The sequence below is a fragment of the Schistocerca serialis genome, chromosome 4, assembly GCF_023864345.2.
Source record: "Schistocerca serialis cubense isolate TAMUIC-IGC-003099 chromosome 4, iqSchSeri2.2, whole genome shotgun sequence".
In the NCBI taxonomy this organism is placed as follows: Eukaryota; Metazoa; Arthropoda; class Insecta; order Orthoptera; family Acrididae; genus Schistocerca; species Schistocerca serialis.
Window position 1 is genome coordinate 27,631,019 of NC_064641.1, and position 20,277 is coordinate 27,651,295.

General features: G+C 40.2%; 1 protein-coding gene across 2 annotated transcripts in view; it reads right to left on the minus strand.

Moving 5' to 3' along the window:
• The window catches only part of LOC126474894 (uncharacterized), a 51,811-nt gene extending 38,238 nt beyond the window's left edge, over positions 1-13,573 (minus strand). For both annotated transcript variants that reach the window (XM_050102387.1, XM_050102388.1), the window contains exons 1-3: positions 13,348-13,573; positions 13,205-13,267; positions 13,038-13,100 (exon numbers count right to left, since the gene is read on the minus strand). In XM_050102387.1, the coding sequence (XP_049958344.1) occupies positions 13,038-13,100; positions 13,205-13,267; positions 13,348-13,419 (198 nt within the window). In that variant the 5' untranslated portion in view covers positions 13,420-13,573. The remainder of the gene's footprint in view (positions 1-13,037; positions 13,101-13,204; positions 13,268-13,347) is intronic.
• Between the last annotated feature and the right edge of the window lie 6,704 nt (positions 13,574-20,277).

The window sequence follows — 20,277 nt, forward strand, 5'->3', positions numbered from 1 at the left end:
GTACCTTCCCATGATCCCATTGCACACTGTGAGAAGAGCACAAGAGTGCTCTAGGTACAATTTATCCCATTTGGTGAGTTAAGCAAAGCGGGTGACATCTGTGCATAGAGACAGTTCCGTTCCCGGTTTGTGTGCCTGGTAAGTGTGTACACTGTGACCAGGAAGTTGCACACAGGCAGCAGCTCCACAAGTGTGCAGACTTTCTGGCCAGCTCTGGTCTAGGATATCATGAACAATCCTGGTTGCTTCGTGTCCTGAATCTTTTCAACAATGACAGTTGTGGCAGACTGTTGAGAATGAAGTGACAATGTCCATTCAGTGCTTTCCTTGCTTATTCTGTTAATGTTACAAGAAGTACCCAAGGCTTCTTATCTGCATGAGATTTGCTGTTCCTCCCTTGGTCTTCCAATTCATTCTGCATGTGGCCCCGCTGAACATGTGTGGGGCTCATTCAGTAAACAATAAAAACATTAAGCACCAGGAAAGAGGGTAAGGAAATGAAATGAAACGAAACTTCAAAGGTTGAAAGGGTATGCGGCCAGTGGCCGACTTCGGGGGAGGGGGGGGGGGGCAGGTACTTTGTGCCCCCCCCCCTCATCCTTCACTGGGAAATTTGTTAAAACTTGCACATACATTTTTGCATAATGGAGTGTAATGATTATGTAGGAAAAAATACCGATTTTACGAGCTATTGCGTATTCCTTTCTGCTACTCCTCCAACCTCTGCATAGGACGAACTGTCGTGACACGGTTTGTCCCCTGCATCTGTACTATTCGCACACTTTTACTGTACGGAGGCATGCGGAGAACGAAAGCTCACCATGAGCTCGCAGCGCTTTGGCTGCTAGGACGAGCTCCACTTCCTCCCACAGCAGCCTGCTGGCAGCTTGTAAAAAAAACTAATGAGCAATAGTGACACCGAATTTAATGGCGATCGCTAGAAGGACTAGGTAACATTAAAGACTATTCATTCATTTTTGTAAATTCTATTGACAATCACTAGGTACAACACCACACAAATCAGCACCGGCTCCAGGGATTTTGCTGCCCCGCGCGACATGTCCAGCACCTCCCGCAACCCCCCCTTTTTTGACATATTCAACTTTTCCCACAATATATTTCATACATGACATCTTATTTTCACAGATCACACTCATTTGTCTCTTTGTTGTGAATATGTCTTTAAGATCAAAGCAGCAGTCAGTGATATGTTTACAGTGCAATACATTATAAGCCATTTTTGTTGGAGGAAACGTTTCTTTCGTAAATCGGAGCACACTGTTTCTGTACCATAGATAATTTTCAATAAAACCCTTGATTTTATGAATAATTTGTATTTCCAATTTATTCTCACATTCCTTCATTTACGCAAGATGGATTTGCTGCCCCCAAAAATCTGCCGCCCTGGGCGATGGCACGGTGCCCCCCCCCCCCCCCCTCCCACCCTAGAGCCGGCCCTGACAATAATCAACACTATTGTTACATGGATACTTCTTGTTAGGCACACAGTACTGATACGCAGGCCGCAGCTAATGTTGGCAGCGAACGTAAGTATTCTGGAGCTGGGCATCGCCAGTGGTCAGTTAGTCTTACTGTGACTCGGTTCAGTTGTTAATCTTTCGTCTCTTACTGTCCAGTTTAAAATGGACAAGTTTATAATTAGGAAGAAATGTGACAATGTGGCAAGTGTTAGCGATGGTGAAGCTAGACCCAGTGTTAGTGGTGCTGTGTGTGACAACAAAGACACAGATAGTGAGGGACCTGTGGCAGTGACAAAAAACACTGTTCCCAGAAAAAAACAACACTCTTATCAGCCCTCTTGGAAACAGCAATTTGCATGGATCGACTACAATAAGGTAAAATATGTTATTTTTTGCAAAATTTGCAGACATATGTTTGAAGAAAATCGTTTTCAGTTTTCTCACAAAATGGAAAAAACTTTCATGGAAACTGGTTTTTTGAACTGGAAGAAAGGAGTAGAAAAGTTGAAAGCGCACGAAGCATCAGGCTGCCACAGACAAGCTGTACTGAAATTCAAATCCTTAATATTGAATGTCAATGTATTTAGCCAGATTTCCAAAGAAAAACTGACACAAATGAAAGAAAACCAGGCTTGTTTACTAAAAATCGTATCTTCCCTCCATTATTTACCAGTGCAGGGGCTTGCAATACGTTGGCATACTGATGAAACAAAAAACTTTGACAACTTATTACCCCTTCGATGTGGAGATAACCAACTACTTTTAATATGGCTACAACACAAAACTTACAAATGGACATCCCATGATGTGCAAAACGCAATTTTGCCCATTTTAAGTCATACACTTCTTAGAAGATTATTGGAGGATATCAAGAGTGCAGAGTACTTTGCAATAATAGCAGACAAAACAACGGCCAACGAGCAATTTAGTATCTATATAAGATTTGTTGATGCTTTGCTAGAGATAGAAGAATATTTTTATGGGCTATACTCAATACAAAGTACCACAGCTAAGGCTTTGTTTGATATTATTATCGACATTTTAAGACGATTTGATTTGCCTACATCTAATTGTAGGGGCCAATGCTTTGACGGTTCAGCTAACATGGCCGGATTATATAATGGTGTTCAGGCAAAGATTATGGAAATGGATAAGAGAGCTATGTTTGTGCACTGCCTTGCACACTGTTTAAATCTAACACTACAAGACACTGTGAAAGCAGTTCCACAATGTCGAAATGTTATGAAGGACTTAATACATTTTGTGGGAGATTCACCTAAAAGATTAGATCTTTTTGCTCACCTGAAGGCAGATGCCTCTACAAATTTAAAACCACTCTGTTCTACAAGGTGGGCCGTAAGATGCTTGGCAATGTCTTCAGTTTTCTCCAACTATACAGAACTTTAGGAATTTTTTCTAAATGTTCCAAGAAATAACAATTCAGACACTGGGGCCAAAGCAAACGGCTTTTTGAATCATATGCAGACATATGATTTCTTTTCAGTTTTGGTAAAACTGTTTGGTCACATTGATACCATAAACATAGTACTACAGAGGAAATCCCTACACTTAGAGGAGGTCAATAACTTGATTTCCACTCTTGTAACTTCTATTAAATGTATGAGAAACAATTTTGAATCATTCTGGGGTGAAATAACTTCAAAATGTCAAGATACAGATGTTGATTCCCCAAAATTACCCCGTAGAAGAAAAGTCCCTAAGAAATATGATGACTCCAGCAATTCATCTATAGAAACATTCACTGAAGTATGTGACAAACATAGAAGATTGTATTATGAAACGATGTATACATCCATCACCTTCTTGGAATCACGGTTCGAAACTCAATAATTCATGTTTGTAAATCCAATTGAACAATTTCTTCTTGGTGATAACAAACACTCACTCGATATTTTATCTTTCTACGAATCAGATACAGACAAAGAACGATTACTTCTCCACCGAAGCATGTTTCACGAGATTATCCAAAGCAGTGATTCTGCGAATATTATTTCGTTGGATGACATAGTGAAATACCTAAAACAGAAAAACCACCTGTTTGACGTACTGCCTGAACTAGTGAAATTCATACGTGTAGTGCTGACGATTCCGGTAACGTCCTGCACCGCTGAGCGATCGTTATCTTGTCTGTAGAGGGTGAAAACGTATCTTCGTTCTATAATGAGGCAGGATTGTCTTAATGCCATCACCCTTCTCAACACCCATAGAGACGAATCGATGAAACTCGACCTTGATGCCATATGTGACGAGTTCATATGCAGGAATGATCTGAGGAGGAGTATATTTGCCATCAAAAATTAAGGTATGTTTCTTCAACTTTATTTATGTATTTGTTTTGTACCACTACTGACCTATACTTCAACCGAAATGACATTGCGACTGATGGTTCAGCGAGTCGAGGGGTAGAGGCTAGTTGCCAGCCAATCATAGTTTGCATGATTTTCAGCTGTTTGCATTTTTCATTATCCTCACAATCTTTTTTTGTTTCTTGAAAGTTGTTATGCTGTGAGGGGAATTTCCCAAGAATATGATGTCATAACTCAAAAGGGAAAGCATGCGTGCATAATACACCTCTCTTCTTCAGCACTTGTGTTGTTCCATATAATTCTCACTGCATAGGTCATTTTAGATAGCTTAGAATTTAAGAATGTGATGTGGGAATTCCATTTCAGATTGTCTTGTAAGTAAACAAAGCAATTTTGTTTCAGTGCCACTTAATTTTTTGGTTTTCCAAAGAAATATTTGGTTTTAATGGATTTTTAATTTTGCTATGTGTGGAATTGTATAGTGGCGTTTTTTTCTTTTTTTTTTTTTTATTATTAAAAATAGAGTTAATCAGTAGCTTATTCCTCACAAACCACTCTGAAATCTTTTCATTTATGAGTTCAGCATACAGCCTAAGAGCCTTTCTATTTCCGCCTTCAATCAATACAATACACTGGTGTCATCTGCAAATAGGGCTGGTTTGGAGTGTCGAACATGTAGATGGAAACGCAAAGTTATCTGTCAAATGTAGTACCTAATAAAATTATTCTTCCCCCCCCCCCCCCCCCCCAAAAATATTTTCAAGTTGGCGCCTCTGTATGTGACATTAATTCAGTGATTACAAAGCAGAATAAAATTTAGAAAGAACCATCATGGGCCCACTTATCAGTATAACACTAAGTCCCCTCTGGTCTGAATGCAAGCACTGGTTCATTTGGGAAGCGTTTCATGAAGCAATTTTATCCTCTCCAGAGGAGAGTTAGCCCACATATGTTGTAACAGGTCCTCGATTTACTGAACAGCAGCACTGGGACAGAGTAGAGTCTGAGCTGGTCCCACATGTTTTCTATCAGGGGCAGGTCTGGGGATCTTGCTGGCAACGAGGGTACCTCAACATTAAGCAGACACTTCATAGAGACAAGTCTCATGGGTGGACAGGCACTGTCGTGTTGAAAAATGGCATCACAGTCCTGTGGCACACAAGGTAACACATGAAGCTGCGGGGTGTCCATAATGTACTGCTTTGTCATCAGAATTCCCTCAATCACTACCAGCCATGACCTGAAGTCATACCCAATGGCTCCCCACACCGTGACACCAAGAGTAACACTGCTGTCTCTCTCCAAGACATTGGAAGTATGGGACATCTCCTGAGGTCCCTGCAATACTTGTTGGGGAAGCACACAACCAGAATTTATAGCTGAACAGAATGTGCAACATTATGTGCCAGCACTCCATGCTTCACAATCATAACACCATTCTGAACGCAGCCATCTGTGTTAGCAGCAGCATATGATGATAATATCCAAGTTCAGTTACTGCTAGTCTCTGTCCAATGGTGCAGGATGACAAAGGATGTTACAGTGAGTACATTACTTATTCTCAGATGGTGACTGACATGTGGAGGAGTTACGATGTGTTTCGTGCACAACACGGCAATCGTCCCTTATGATGGGCAACCAACATCGGGCCACTGGCACATCCAAATGCCACACAAATCTATATATGGCACAAGTCAATCAGCTGGCCAAATGTACATGCACAATGAGGCTCATTTCAAACTCAGCCAAGTGCTGATAACTCTGCCTGACACAAGTATGCAGTATCTGCATGTTCTTCAAATTCACTCAACGTCTGGCATTGTCCATGTACTCTACTAGGCCTACTAAACACATACAACACTAATGCACTCTGGTAGCAATTCTACCTGTCACAGAGAATTTCAATTCTAATCATTTACACATCTGCTGATGGGGAGTACTTTTACAAAGTTACAGTGACATCTGACTTTGTCTTCTGTGTGCTTCACTTTTTTAGCCAGGTAGTGTATATTAGCCATGCTCAGAATAAATCAGGTACAATGAAACATTCAATCTGTTAAGTACAGTATAGTCAAGTACCCACATCAGTCCTAATCAAGAAACAAAAACTTAGCAGTCAAGCCAGAATTCCCTTGTGGCTCGCCACTGGCATTGAGAAATATCAAAGGAAAAAAAAGATTATGAAATCTCAAAAACTCGCAATATAAATGATGAATTCCACCCATATGCTGAAATGTACAAAATGTTATTTAAGAAAGTTATAAAAGACACAAAGAAAATGCTAAATGATAATTACATCAGAACCACTAACAAGATGATGAAAGCTACGTGAAAACTAGTAAAACAGCAAAAAGACAGTGACAGCCCATAAAATCACAATTTGCAGTAGATCAAACAGTATAAAAAAATAAGTAACCCAGAGGAAATTGCAGACACATTCAACAAACACTTCTCAAACATAAGTGAAAAGCTGGTCAGTGGATTCGAATTGCAGGACTAACAGGATATAGTGCATGAAACCTCAGACAACCACCCCGCTTCTCTCTTCTTCCAAGAAATGAGGAAGAGATCTTAATAACAATTAAAACTTTAAAGTCCAAATTTTCTACATCGTAGATGGTATGACAAACTGTACCATCAGGAATTGTGGTGACCTTAATTACTAAACCTCTCCAATCTGTGCAAGAGTTCTCTATCAATTAGAACTTTCCGAAAGGACCTTTCAGATCTCCGGTATAAACATCAACTCCTTTCCACAGAACAACAAAGTTTCAGGAAAAGCCGATCAACTGACAAAGCTGTTTATGAAATATTAAGTTTAGTGCTCAACAGGTTAGGCAATGAGGGACATATCACCAGTATATGCCTCGACTTGTCCACGGCTTTTATATGACTGACTGCAAGAAATTAATTTACAAGTTTCACAATAATAGGTATCAGAAGCACATCCAACAAAAGGGTCATGTCATACCTGTTTTTCCTATTGTATATTTTATTCTTGATGTATATAAATGATCTGAAATCAAAGAAATATTATTGCAAGTGACACAAGTGACTTATTCAGTGGAAAGAGTGTTGAAATACTTGAGAGGTATATAACAGAAACTTTAACCAGTATCTGGAAATGGTTCAACAAAAATAAACTGATCATTAATGAAAACAAAACAGTAGCACTACACTTCCACAATTTAACAAATATGGATGAACGGGATATTAATAAACAGCAATATGACAGAGCTATTCAATTCATAAATAACACTAAAGTCTAGGAATCTGGCTACAGGATAATTGTAGATGCCTAAAAGAAATTGAGCTTTACTTATTACCTAATGCGAGTCCTTGAGGCAATACAACATCTAGGGTGATGCTTTTTTGGATGCAATGCATATATATTTGAGGCAGTTACATTCATTAAGAAATATGCTACTAAAATCTGTGTTGGTTTCTCTGATATTAAGACCTCCATGATCACACACACAAAAAAAAATCACATTTAACAAGTAAATTCTAGCCTCTGTCAGAAAGAAATGTTACATTATGGAAAAATAATTTACAATAACATTAAAATACTTTGCCAACTTTCAAAGTCAGATTGAAGACATTTACTGACTACAGCTTCTACAGTATACAGAAAATCCTCAGCAAGCAACACTTACAGATAGAAAAGGACTCTATAAACTGTATAATATTCTCTGTAACCTTAAGAATGTTCCAGACACAAGCTATGCAATAACTATGAAATGAAGAAAATACTAAATAAATTTAGTATTTATTGACAAAGGAGCTACTAATCCCTTGGGAACTTGTGTGTGTGTGTTGGGATCTAATGGGCACCCAACAGCGAGGTTATCGGTGCCCTGACACTTATTAAAATAAACGAATGTGGATAAGAACTTGTGTGTACATAAAAACTTAAAGCCAATTGTCTGACATGTACTTCAGTTAATTAGTAGAATACTGAGGAAATGTAATCAGCCCACAAAGGAGATTGAGTACAAATCACTCGTACAACTGGTTAAAGAATATTGCTCGAGTGTGTGGAACCTGTACCAAACAGGGCTAACAGGGGATACTAAACATATACAGGGAAGGACAGTGTGAATGGTCACAGGTTTGTTTCATCTGTGGGAGAATCTCACAGAGATACTGAAGGAACTGAACAGGAACACTCTTGAAGCTACATGTAAACTATCCTGAGAAAGTCTCTTAAAAAAATTTCGAGAACCAGCATTAAATGATGACTCTAGGATATATACATAGGGACCGTGAGGATAAGATTAGAATACTTACAGCATGCACAGAGACATTCAAACATACATTGTTCCTGTGCTCCCTATGTGAATGGAATGGGAAGAAACTCTAGAACTAAATTTTACTTATGGCAGCAGAGGTGGCATAGTGTCCTGGCAATGATGGTTGAATACTCAGAATTACATGACATTCATACTAACACAAACATTTTATTACGAAATGTTCACTTTACGAAGATAATTGATTTACTGAGAACTTGACAACCATACAGCAGGAACAGCATTAATTATTTACCTCATGGCTGGTTGTTGCCAACATCAGAACACTGTGGGCGGCTACCATAAGTAAAATTTTACTGAAACCTTAATAACTGGTACATTGGGGTGTACCCTCTGCGATGTACTTCGTAGTGGTTTGCAGAAAATGTAAACTGTTGTGTATTATGCAGGTGTAAAATATCCATAAAATCATTTCACAAATGACTTGTTCCGCATCCAACTGTACCTTGTCTGAAAATGATACAAGACAACCAATAAAATTACTTCATGATCATGTGTCCTCTGTCTTTCACAGCAGCACGCCTTAACTACGTGATCATTTTTGGTCAACAGTGATTATTATTATTTATGCAGGATTCAGTAATTTCTTAACCCAGCCAGCAGTAAAGGATACTCGTAAAAACTGGGAATGAGTGCCTGCAGATTTGTTTTTTAAACTGCACATGCATCCTACATCTCAGAAAGAGGAGGATACCAGATGAGAACTTTTACTGTCTTAATGCTATCAAATATTCCTTTCAAACCATAAATATACACTGAGTGACAGAAGTGGACCCTTACACATCTCAGTACACACTTTAATTAATCTTTTATGCTGCACAATTATAGCTAGTAAGTAATATGTAAGCAGCTGCAGAATGCCTTTTCACAAGGAGGTTGTTTATAAAAATCTCAAAACAATGACTAGTCAGGTATCAACCTAAATTGAGGGATCAGCACTCCGAAAACTACTGCAAGTGTGTGGCAGGCAGTACATCCCATTGTACCATATATTAAGATTTCTTTCCCTTACATTTGTATGTGGAGCATAGGTAGAATAGCACATTAAATGCCTGTATTTGTGCTGTAATTAGTCTAATCCCATTTTCACAGTCCCTACAGGAATGGTAGGTGAGAGGTTGCAGTATATACACCTTAGATTCCTCACTTAATACTGGTTCTTTAAACTCTGTAAGTAGGCTTTCACGGGATAATAGGTGACCCTCTTTAGTGTCTGCCAATTCAAGTTCTTTAGTGTCTCTGTTGACACCCTCCTGCGAGTTAAAAAAGCTGTGACCATTTATTCTGCTGTTCTCTGTATACATTCAATGTACCCTGTTAGTCCTGTTTGGGCATGGGTCCTACAAACTGGAGCAATACACTAGAAAGGACCACACACATGTATTTAAGTAATCTCCTATGCAGACTTATTCCATTTTTCAAGCATCTTCCTACTGAATCGAAGTCTATAACCTCCCTTACTTGCAGCTGGGCCTATTTAACCATTCCATTTCAAATCCTTAAAGATTATTACATCCTGATAATTGTACAGGTTGATTGATACCAGCTAGGACCCACTGATACTGCAGTCATAATGTACTATGTTTTTGCATTCTGTGAAGTGCAAAATTTTTAGATTCTTAACATTTAAATTAAGTTGCAATGTTTGCACCACGTTAAAATCTTATCAAGATCTACGTGAATATTTGTGCAGCATTGTTTTTACAAAATACTTCATAAATGAATCATATTAAAAAGTCTGAGTTAATATTGTCTGCCAGATCAGAAATATACAACATTAACAGCAATGTTGCCTGTACGCTTCCCTGAAGCATGCCTGAGGTTTGTTCTTCATCTATCAATGACTCTCTGTCCAAGATTACATGCTACTTCTTCCCTACCAAGGCAGCATCAACCCAGTGACAAATTTTGTTGATAAATGTCAATGTGGTACTGAGTCAAATGTTTTTTGAAATAAATGCGGAATCCACCTTCTCCAATGATTAATGACATTAAGGGTGTCTGCGAGTACAAAACATGAGTTGAGTTTCGCACGACCAGTGGTTTTGGAATCCATACCAGCTGGCATCGAGGAGGTTATTCTGTTTCAGATATCAGTACCTAATGACATTTGAGCTCAGGATATTTTCTAAGGTTTTACAACAGATGAGTGTTAATAATACTTGACGACAGTTTTCTGTGTCACTTCTGCCAATACCATTCTGGGCTAGTGTGACGCCCTTCTTCCAACCACAGGGAACAGTTCTTTGTTTGTGGGACTTACATGTATAACAGAGAGGATAACACAGTTGCAAATTCTGTAGAATTGGACTGGGACTACATTGCACCCTGACACTTTATTCAGTTTTAGTAATTTCAGCTTTTCTCAATGCCACTGGCTATAGCAATCTATCAATTTATACAGTTCATTGTCTCCAAGTAGTTACTATTAGCATCAGTACGCCCCTTCCCTGCCTGTGCATGTTCAATACTGGTCCAACACGGTGTAGCAGTACACTGCTGCTTCTAGAAGAATACATTTGACACTGAAACCTAGTCAGGTGACATCGAGCACCACCATCATGTTCAAAGAGCATTTGGTACACCGCATGTTACATTTAATGTAGGACTGTGATGATATGGTGTTTAGTTTTGGCAAATGTATAAATCCGTGTCACATTGCTGCAGTTACACACGCAGGTGCACATGATCTGTCAAGGTCCTTCCTCTACTTGTACTTCAAAGCAGCAATATGGCTGCTACCTTTAATTCACTTGTTTAATTTGTTATTGACTTTGAAAAAACACACTACATGCAGTTCAGAACTTGTAAGGGGTGTCCCAAGAGTATATGTCTAACATATGATGACAAGAAGATAGAAGAAGTGGACGGTGTTAAATTCTTGGGATTACAGCTTGATAATAAATTCAACTGGGAGGAGCACACCACAGAACTGCTGAAGCGTCTTAACAAATCTCTGTTTGCAATGCGAATTTTGTCAGACATAGGGGATATAAAAATGAAAAAGCTGGCATACTATGCTTACTTTCATTCCATAATGTCATATGGGATTATTTTCTGGGGTAATTCATCAAGCCAAGCTAAAGTTTTCCGGGCACAAAAACGTGCAGTAAGAATTATATGTGGTGTGAACTCAAGAACATCCTGCAGAAGCCTGTTTAGGGAACTAGGGATACTAACTACAGCTTCCCAATATATTTATTCCTTAATGAAATTTGTCATTAAAAATATATCACTTTTTCAAACCAACAGCTCAATTCATGGAATCAATACTAGAAATAAGAATAATCTTCACAAGGATTTAAAGTCACTTAGTCTTGTACAAAAAAGTGTGCATTATTCAGGAACACACATTTTCAATAACTTGCCAGCAGCCATAAAAAGCTTAACAACCAATGAAATTCAGTTTAAGAGAAGCCTAAAGGATTTATTGGTGGCCAACTCCTTCTACTCCATTGATGAATTTCTGAGGAAAACCAACTGACTTGTATATAAGTACAACATAACTTCTGCACAATTTCAGTGCAGTAATGTGTTCACTGAAAATTTGTGTGTGTGTGTGTGTGTGTGTGTGTGTAAGTATAATCTAACTTCTGCACCATTTCAGTGCAGTAATGTGTTCATTGTAAATAAGTATTACAGTAGTTGTATTACATGTTTCTTACCTTATAAATAAATATAAAACTTTTTTATTTTAAATTCAGTGCAATAGTATTTGTAAAATGACTCTTAGTGTTCATTAAAAAATGACGATCATTCCACTTGGGACCTGTGGAATGGTACATTAGCTTATTTGTTTTAGTTTAAATATTTGTCATGTATTGTTGTTTTTCTGACATGTTCCACATCCTGGAGGACCTCCTCACTACGGATCAATTGGAATGAAAGTAAATCTAATCTAATTGCTGCTTACATCCGACACTCACTTTGGAGACAGTGAGAGAAAACATCCTAACATTAAAGGGGAAAAAACAGACAGCCCCCGTATGTTAATTTACCTCATTAATGACAATAAAAGGAGAAACCTAATAGACGGCCACTTAAACAGAATAACAAAGCATAGCAGCAGCATGGTTTTCAAATAGATTGGGGGTTCAGGGATATTCAATAATAGTTGTTGGCTCTGAACAGTGACATAATGTTACTGGTTACTGTGATGTCTCCTTTCGGCACATGTTTTCACAGTTTAGTTGTTATTTGGTGAAACCGACAAATGTGTAAGTAAAACACCAGGCTGCGGTGACACTGAGTTGTAGCTTAGCCTAAAGTCTTTAGTTGACTTGGAAGATGACCATTCCGCTGAGTGTTGTCAAAGACAACGCTCATGATAGCAAAGTGCATGTTATTGGATACCCCCGTCTTGGTTGTGGTGACAGACTGATCTGCAGTGCAGCTCAAGGTCCAGCTTAAGTCGAAAGGTGGCAACATGGTTGTGAGTTGGCGATTCCTACAGACGTGAAAGCAGAAAATCTGACTGCGGCAACAAACTGACCAGTAGTGGGGCCATACTGAAAAATGCAAGGATGGTCCAAAAAATAACTTTTACCAAAAATTACATGGTCTGAATGGAAAAATCGCCACAGGTATCACGTTTTAGTCACCAAGTTATTTGCAATGTACGTCACTGATCGAAAACAACGATTAGCATCGAATATTCCTCCTCCAGGTTGGGCGATATAGGCGCGATGCTTCATCACGTCACAAGTGTAAATCAGACGTTACCACAGGACGTGTAAAATATAGTGCTGCTGTCTCAATTGCAGAAAGCATTTCATCGACAATTTCCGTTTTTGTCCAATTAAGGAACCCAATGGTGCAGAACATATGCATTCTCACTTTCTGGTCGACTGTCAAATACAACATGAACATAAAATTTTCTCCACGTCTCATCTAATTTATAGATAAACTTAGTTGCCAACCTCTTCAATGCAGTCATCTAGTTCATCTTCCATTCTCTCCATCAACGATTTCACGCGGAAGATCTAAAACGAAGAAAATTTGTTTATGCTTTCAATGTTCAACAATATCGTGTGGGTATATACAAAGAAACTGTAATAAGAAAGTTTGGTATTACATAATTACTCACCGCTCTTCGCAGGTGTCGTATACTTGCAATCAAAGTCCATCTTTCTTTAAGAACCAAACAGAGCTGCAATGTAAACAATTATAATGCAGGTGCTGCAATAACAGAACGCATGTATAGATAATTGCAAACATTTCGGGGCTTACCACAGTCCAAAACACAATTCCATTAAGCATTATTAACACAATATTCCAGAAAGGTGAAACGGTGGATAACATTTTCTGGGGGGGTATATTTGTTTATCAAGTCATTGAATATTTTTGCTGTTTGTCACATGGTTCCTTCTGTCTAGCAAAAAAAATATGCTGTGACTCATTTGTTTACAGTTTGTATACATAGCAACGGCTTTACCAGCGCGAAATGCATCGCTATGTTAATATTGACAGTTATTTTGAGCTTTTTGAGATTTTGGTTAGGATACTAACTTCTAATTTAATTTATTATTCTTATTAAATTTAGATACAACCTTCTTGTTTGATAGAATCAAATATTTCGTGGGACTTCAGTGGTAAAATTTCAATGGAAAAATAAGCACTGCGGAGAAATAAGCACTTCCTCCCATACTTCATGCCGTCATTTACCGGTACTAAAAAGAACAGAACAAGAAAAAAAAAAAAAGAAAGTAGCCCAGGTTCGTAGAACTAACTGCAGAAATCGCATTGAGCTATGTAGCAGTTGTGCGAAACAGCACCAATCTTGTTTTTGAATGGCGCTTAAGTGAGAAATATTGAAAAGAATATACTTTCACAGCAAAATATGACCATTACGGTACACTTGTTTCTTTCATAGTGTTTGTACTGTAAAGTAGGCTTTTCTTAAAGAGTATGCGCATACTCAAAGAGAAAGCAGGTTCATTCTCCTGCTCCATAACGTTACTCCACAGTCTTAACAGAACAGTTGCGTCACTCCGACCCCTTATTGTTAACCGCAACGATAGCAGCGGCCAGCAGGCTACACTTAAGAAAACGATGGGTGCGAATACTAAGTTTATATTGGTTTGTAACATGGTTTTTAAGATAGGAAGTGTATGCAGTGCCATAAAAATCGACAATAAATAAGAAATGACACCACGCTTGTCATTAGTCTCCTAAAGACCCTGGCAGGTTCGGAACGGTACGTTATAGTACCGTTTATTTGCCATTCTCTTGTAACGTACAGACATTTACTGAATAACGTTGTTTTCCTTGATGATGATGATGATGATGATGAGTCCCATACTTCTTTTCAGAGCGTAGGGGAGCGACGCTGGAGACCCGCGTCGCCTTACTAGGCAAGGTCCTAGTTTGCCATTGCCTTTGCCTTCCTCCGACAGTTTTTGTTTTTGTTTTCCTTCACAAACAAAAACTTGCTGGTAAACACTATAAGATGTGACGTTTGGCTGAAAGACGTTGTATATCTACCCAACAGAGCGCAGTTTTTTCGCTACACGTTCAGCCAAATCAATGAATATGGAACGGAATAAACCGGCATGGGATGTTATATTTGCATTATTTTAACGCACCAAATAAGACACCACAATCGTAGCTTGATGGACAACCACACAGACATCCTAGTAAATCGTCGAAATCAGTAAAACATTCCCAACAATTCCAAAATTGTTGCTAAATCTGAGCCACAAATGGCAATAATCTTCGACGTTTTCCCTTTTGATGCAAAATTAATTACATTTACAAAAATATTCCTGGATTAGAAAGGTGAGTTAAGTGTAAGAATTGGCGAATCATTAGACTCCTTAAAAGTATTTTAATTGTCAAAGAAAGTGTCTATGATAATAAGAGACGACAATAGAAATAAATGCTTCTCATGCTTCAAATATGTGTCTATCTTCTTCTACTTTCCGCGGAATAAGTTGCAAATATTCGAAAGTATTTCTTCATGAATAAGCTGTACCTCACGTCATTGAATCAGAGTGATTCGGCTGTTTTTACATGTATTTCACGATAATATACGCATTTGGATAATTTACAGCAAATATTTCGCTTATTAAATAGGAAATAATTAACAGTAAACAATATCCCTGCGAGGCATGTCAACGTCTGCTCTCTGACAACTTGCACCGCTAGTATCGCTGCAGCTGGCTGTCAAAGGGAACAACTTCCGCATCAGAATGTGTCCTAACTGTATGCAATAGACTGTTGTTAAGCCCTGTTTACACCGAAGCATACACACACACACACACACACACACACACACGAAGGTGCAACATCGAATGACAATTATTTCTCGTGAAACTACTGGGCGCTGGCATAGAGTAAAAAAAATCTGTGGAGTGAGTCTGCGTTCCGCACGTGTCGCCACATTCAACAGCGAATGACACGTGAGCTCAGGACGACGCTCTTTGTGTTTGCGACGAAGTTTGAAACATCTAGTATTACTCGTATTTGTTGCTTTTTCATCGTTTATTTATTCGTAACAGCAATGAAGAATTACTGTAATTGCTACAGGTGCAAAGAGAAAAGCGTGAAAGGAGAAAAAGTTGATGTTGTATGAATACTTGATGTACCCGATATCGTACCATGCTGTTTTGGCTGCATTTTAAATAAATGTTTTAAATGTATTGTTAAGTGTGCAAAATGTGTAGGATTGTTTTGAGAAAAGCGTTTCGTAAACCGCAGCAGTGTGGTTAAAGAAGACTTTTTCCCTTTTCATACTTTTCTGATATCTCACACCTGCGTAATTTATGGTCAGTTCGTTTGTTTTAAACTGAAATATTCTTCCAATATGGTACAACGTAACATGAAAAAACAGTTTCGTGCGTTATTCAAAGTCAAAATGTCAGTGAAATATGCCACTCTTGGTTGGATAGTGTGTTTCGCAGAATTGGCAGTATGTGTGTGTGTGTGTGTGTGTGTGTGTGTGTGTGTGTGTGTGTGAACAGAGAGAGAGAGAATAAAAAGTAAAAAGGAAGTTCGATATATACTAATAGAAATGTGAAAAGATGATCTGCGAAGTACCTGAAAACTGGAAAATGACATGCTATACTGAGTGAAATTTCAGCATTTACCTAAACACGTTTTCTGCAAAAAGTCTCGCACAGAACACTTCCTTTATTTATCTTTATCACAATACTGGCGTCCACACATCTGGGCTGTATATTCTACTTTGCAGACTGAATGTGAACGTAGTACTGGGGAACAAACATCCCTCTCTCTCTCTCTCACACGCGCGCGCCCTGTAATCAAGGTAAAGATTCAGCTGCCTTTTTGAAATTACCTTCAGGTTATTGTCTTTAACATTTGATTAACAGGCATAAAATAATGCCACAAAACTCATTCATGTGTATCATTGTTCATTCCCGTTCATGGTGTATGCCTCAACAGATGACAACTGAAGAGCTAAAATTAATGTCGTGGAGACTAGTATTGTTAAGTTCTGCAATGTTCAGTGTGCTGGGGTGGGGGGTTCGCCGAGATGACAGCGAAATATGTCATATATTTTTTTAATATTGGTGATACATTTTGCCTTTGTAGTGCAGTTAACAAGCGACTGGATTTTTTTCCCGTTCTATTTAGTCTGTAATATAGTGGAAGTATGTATATTAAATGCAATAAATAAATATGTCAAAGTGTTACCATTCGGCTAAATCGTGCTCTAGCCTACAGAGAAGAAGAAAAAAAATATACAGGAACTACAGACAATCGACGAAGAACCAGATGGTATAATCTAATGTGCGGCAAACTCAGTATTTTTTGGGACACTTTTAAAGGCACTGGCTTGCTTATTAAACCGTTTTAAAATGCTTGTGATAGCAAAATTTTACCACAACACAGTCGGAAATACAATAAAGTTTCGCATATAACCAAAAGATAATGGTGGCTGTCACACATATTAAAAAAAAAACCATACAGTGCCTTTGGAGTGACACTTGTCGCAAAGAATCAAAAATACCTCTTCATAGGTGGAGAGTCCGGTTTCTTCCAGGTATCAAATGTAAACTGTTACGATGTTTACGAAGTGTATACACCAAATCCACGGCATCAACGAAGAGAATATGTTTGTACTAGCGGTGTAATGACATTCTAAATGCACAAGACGCTTTACGCACAAACCTATGGCGTCCCGAGATCACGGGACTAGAATGGCTATGCATGTTGACAACACACAATCTGTTCTACACATCCGAATGCTCACATCAGAGATATTTCTACTTGATGGGCGCAAACGGCAGTCGGTAATGCGTGGTTCGCATTTGCAGTTGTTCTTTTGTGTTTCGCTGGTTGTCGGTTTTTCAGCGAACAATTAAAGAAAGTTCCCGTCTCCTCTGCTTTGGCGCTAGCATTACAGCTAAGATTTTGTATGCTAAGCTTCGTTCTTGTTGACATTTTGATATGAGTTGTGTGAGCTATGGAGTGGTACAAAGAGAATGTAGATATCAAACATGTTTCTTGGGTTAAAGCAAACCACATCACAAATGTCGAAGGGAAAGAAATATGACTGGTGGAAAATTGCCAAAGCATTGGTGCGTGACAAGACTATAAATTTGCGGCGTCTGTGACACGAAGCGACAGTTCTTTGACTATGCTCTTTGGTTTTGTTATCTTGTCTTCGTATTCTAGCGCTATGTTCGACAGCCATCTTTCTGTATTCGCTCTATTAAGTGACGAAATAAAAGTGGTTTCGATCCTAAAAGTGTGTTGTTATGGTTCAGCGCCATGTAAAACCCACAGTGATGACCCCGACTTCAACTTTGTGCATTCTGGTATTATTTTGTGCATATTTTCATCAGTATGCCAGTCCACATTGTCTTCAGAACAATGGCACCCTAGCAATTGTGCTTGCGTTTTTAATAGTGTTCCTAATGTTCAGTTGGTTAAAAGTGAATAATTAACTGGCCCCTGCCACGCCAGCGGCTACTTAACCATTGCCGGCCCAACATGGGTACCATCAAATGCTACTAAGCAGCAAGGCCTTCCGCCTAGACAGTGCACACAAATCACCGACATTGTGAACGATAAGCATGTGAAGGACGTTTTGTTTCACCTTCCGGTTAAGTAGTTGCCTTCCAGTTGGTTCGATGTGCAGATGCAGTTCGAGAACTGTACTCTGAACGCTCATACGTCTGGGCTCGCACATTCTTACCTGCCTGATGTCATTGCACCCCCCCCCCCCCCCCCCCAAACGCAGTCTTGGCGACACCGGTCGCCTCAGCCACACTGGTTGCTGCAACCATCACTCCATGATCACATCAAGATCGCTTTCTGCTCACTCTTGTAATGGCACCAACCGTTTCTTCCATGCTGGTTTCGGGATCAGCCCCCTTTTCTGTATCGTGACTGCCTTCCGCCCACTGTTACAATGGCACTGGCCATTACACCTGCGGTGCGCCTGCCTCCAGGCCTGCAGCTGGGACACATTGTGCCTTCAGTTGCAACAGTCCATTTCTTTTCATGTACTGCTTGCGGTCTCCCCCCCCCCCCCCCCCCCCACTCAAACCTCGGGCGACGCAGCGCCCACCACTACTGCACTCCCGTCTTTGGGGGCTCCCTCAACCACCGACATGGATCTCCGACTGCCTGTGATACATCAACATGTGTTACCCAGCAGATTTCCTAAGCTGCCTGCATTGCAAAAGGAAACTTGATTCGCCCTGGTGGACCATCTACTGCATATCCACGGGATCTCGGACGATTATGCACATTTCATCTGCCTCGTGAGCCACCTCCATGACCATCCTGACCTAATCAGTGATCTGCTACTCTCGCCACCCACTTCATCCAAGTATGTAATGGCGAAAAATTTGCTTACCGAATGCCTTTCTCACCCTCTGGCTGAGGCCATGATGAGCACCTCAATGACTGCACACCTTCGCAGCTTTGGCGGCGCCTTCGTACATTGACTGATGATGAAGCACTACCCAGTGCAGCGATGTGGACTCTGTGGATGGTGAAACTTCCGTCAGACCTGCAGCTTCACCTGCTATCGCATGTTGCCGACCCTCTTGAGGTCCACCTATGCATGGCCAATCGGGCCTACGCAGTCATTCGTCATTGACACCGCCTCTCATGTATGACATCGCCTTTGCCTACAATTGGCACGCCAGCTTTGCCGGTTCCATGCGCCGCCGGTAGAGGCCAGCCCATGTGCCTCAGCATCTCAGCGACCAGCCATGAGCTGCCTACTGGCAGCCTACATAAGGTACTACCTGCACCCTCCTGACAGCAGCAAACCTAACACGAGCAGCAGCCCGAGCGTTCTCGAGCTATGATGCAGCTAGCTGCATCGCCCGCCTGCCCCACAACGCCTCACCTCCAAGCTTACCTGGTTCGATGGTACCATGAAACCTATGGGGATGCTGCGAGCATTGTGCGTACCCAAACGATTTCGGCGGGCACGTTTAGGCGCCATATCCCGCACGCTGCCTACGTTCCGATGCCACATTATTTGCACCTATGACGTGATGCCTCTATATCATGGACTTCTCGTTCGGTACGCGCATTCTCTATGATACTGGCACCGATGTCAGCGTTATCCCAGCCAAGCATGTGGGAAACACACTTTCTCCTGCTAACCTCACACTGATCACCATGAATAACTCTGATATCGCGGTCCTCAGCTCCATCAAGAAGTCGCTTCGTCTATCTCTTGGCGTGACACTTCCTTAGACCTTCCACGTCACCGATGTGGTCGAATCTGTGATCGGGTTGGACTTTCTACACCATTACAAGCTTTCGCTGGTCCTAAGGTTCTAGCTCGAATGAGTGCAGCATGTTTCCATGTCCTTGGCCACACTTTCCTTAAGTGCTTCTCTGCTCGAAGATATTACAGTTCGCGTCTCTGATTTCAAAGACGTCTGCAAGCAGATCGATGGACTACGCACTCATAATGCGGAGTTACACTCCCGCATTGCTACCGCCTCTGCTATATTGGCTCATGCACGAGTTACCTTATGCTGCCTCTCTGAAGAACCTCTCCTACTGTGTCTTCACTCTGTTTCCTTCCTGTGTTGAGCTGCACCTTTCCTGCTGCCGGTTCCACAGGGACGCAGTTGGACCTGAAGGATGCTCCTGTCCCCGCTTCGTGGGATCCTTCACATTGCATGGCCATTGCTTTATACCCATTATCGTTGTCTCCTGATG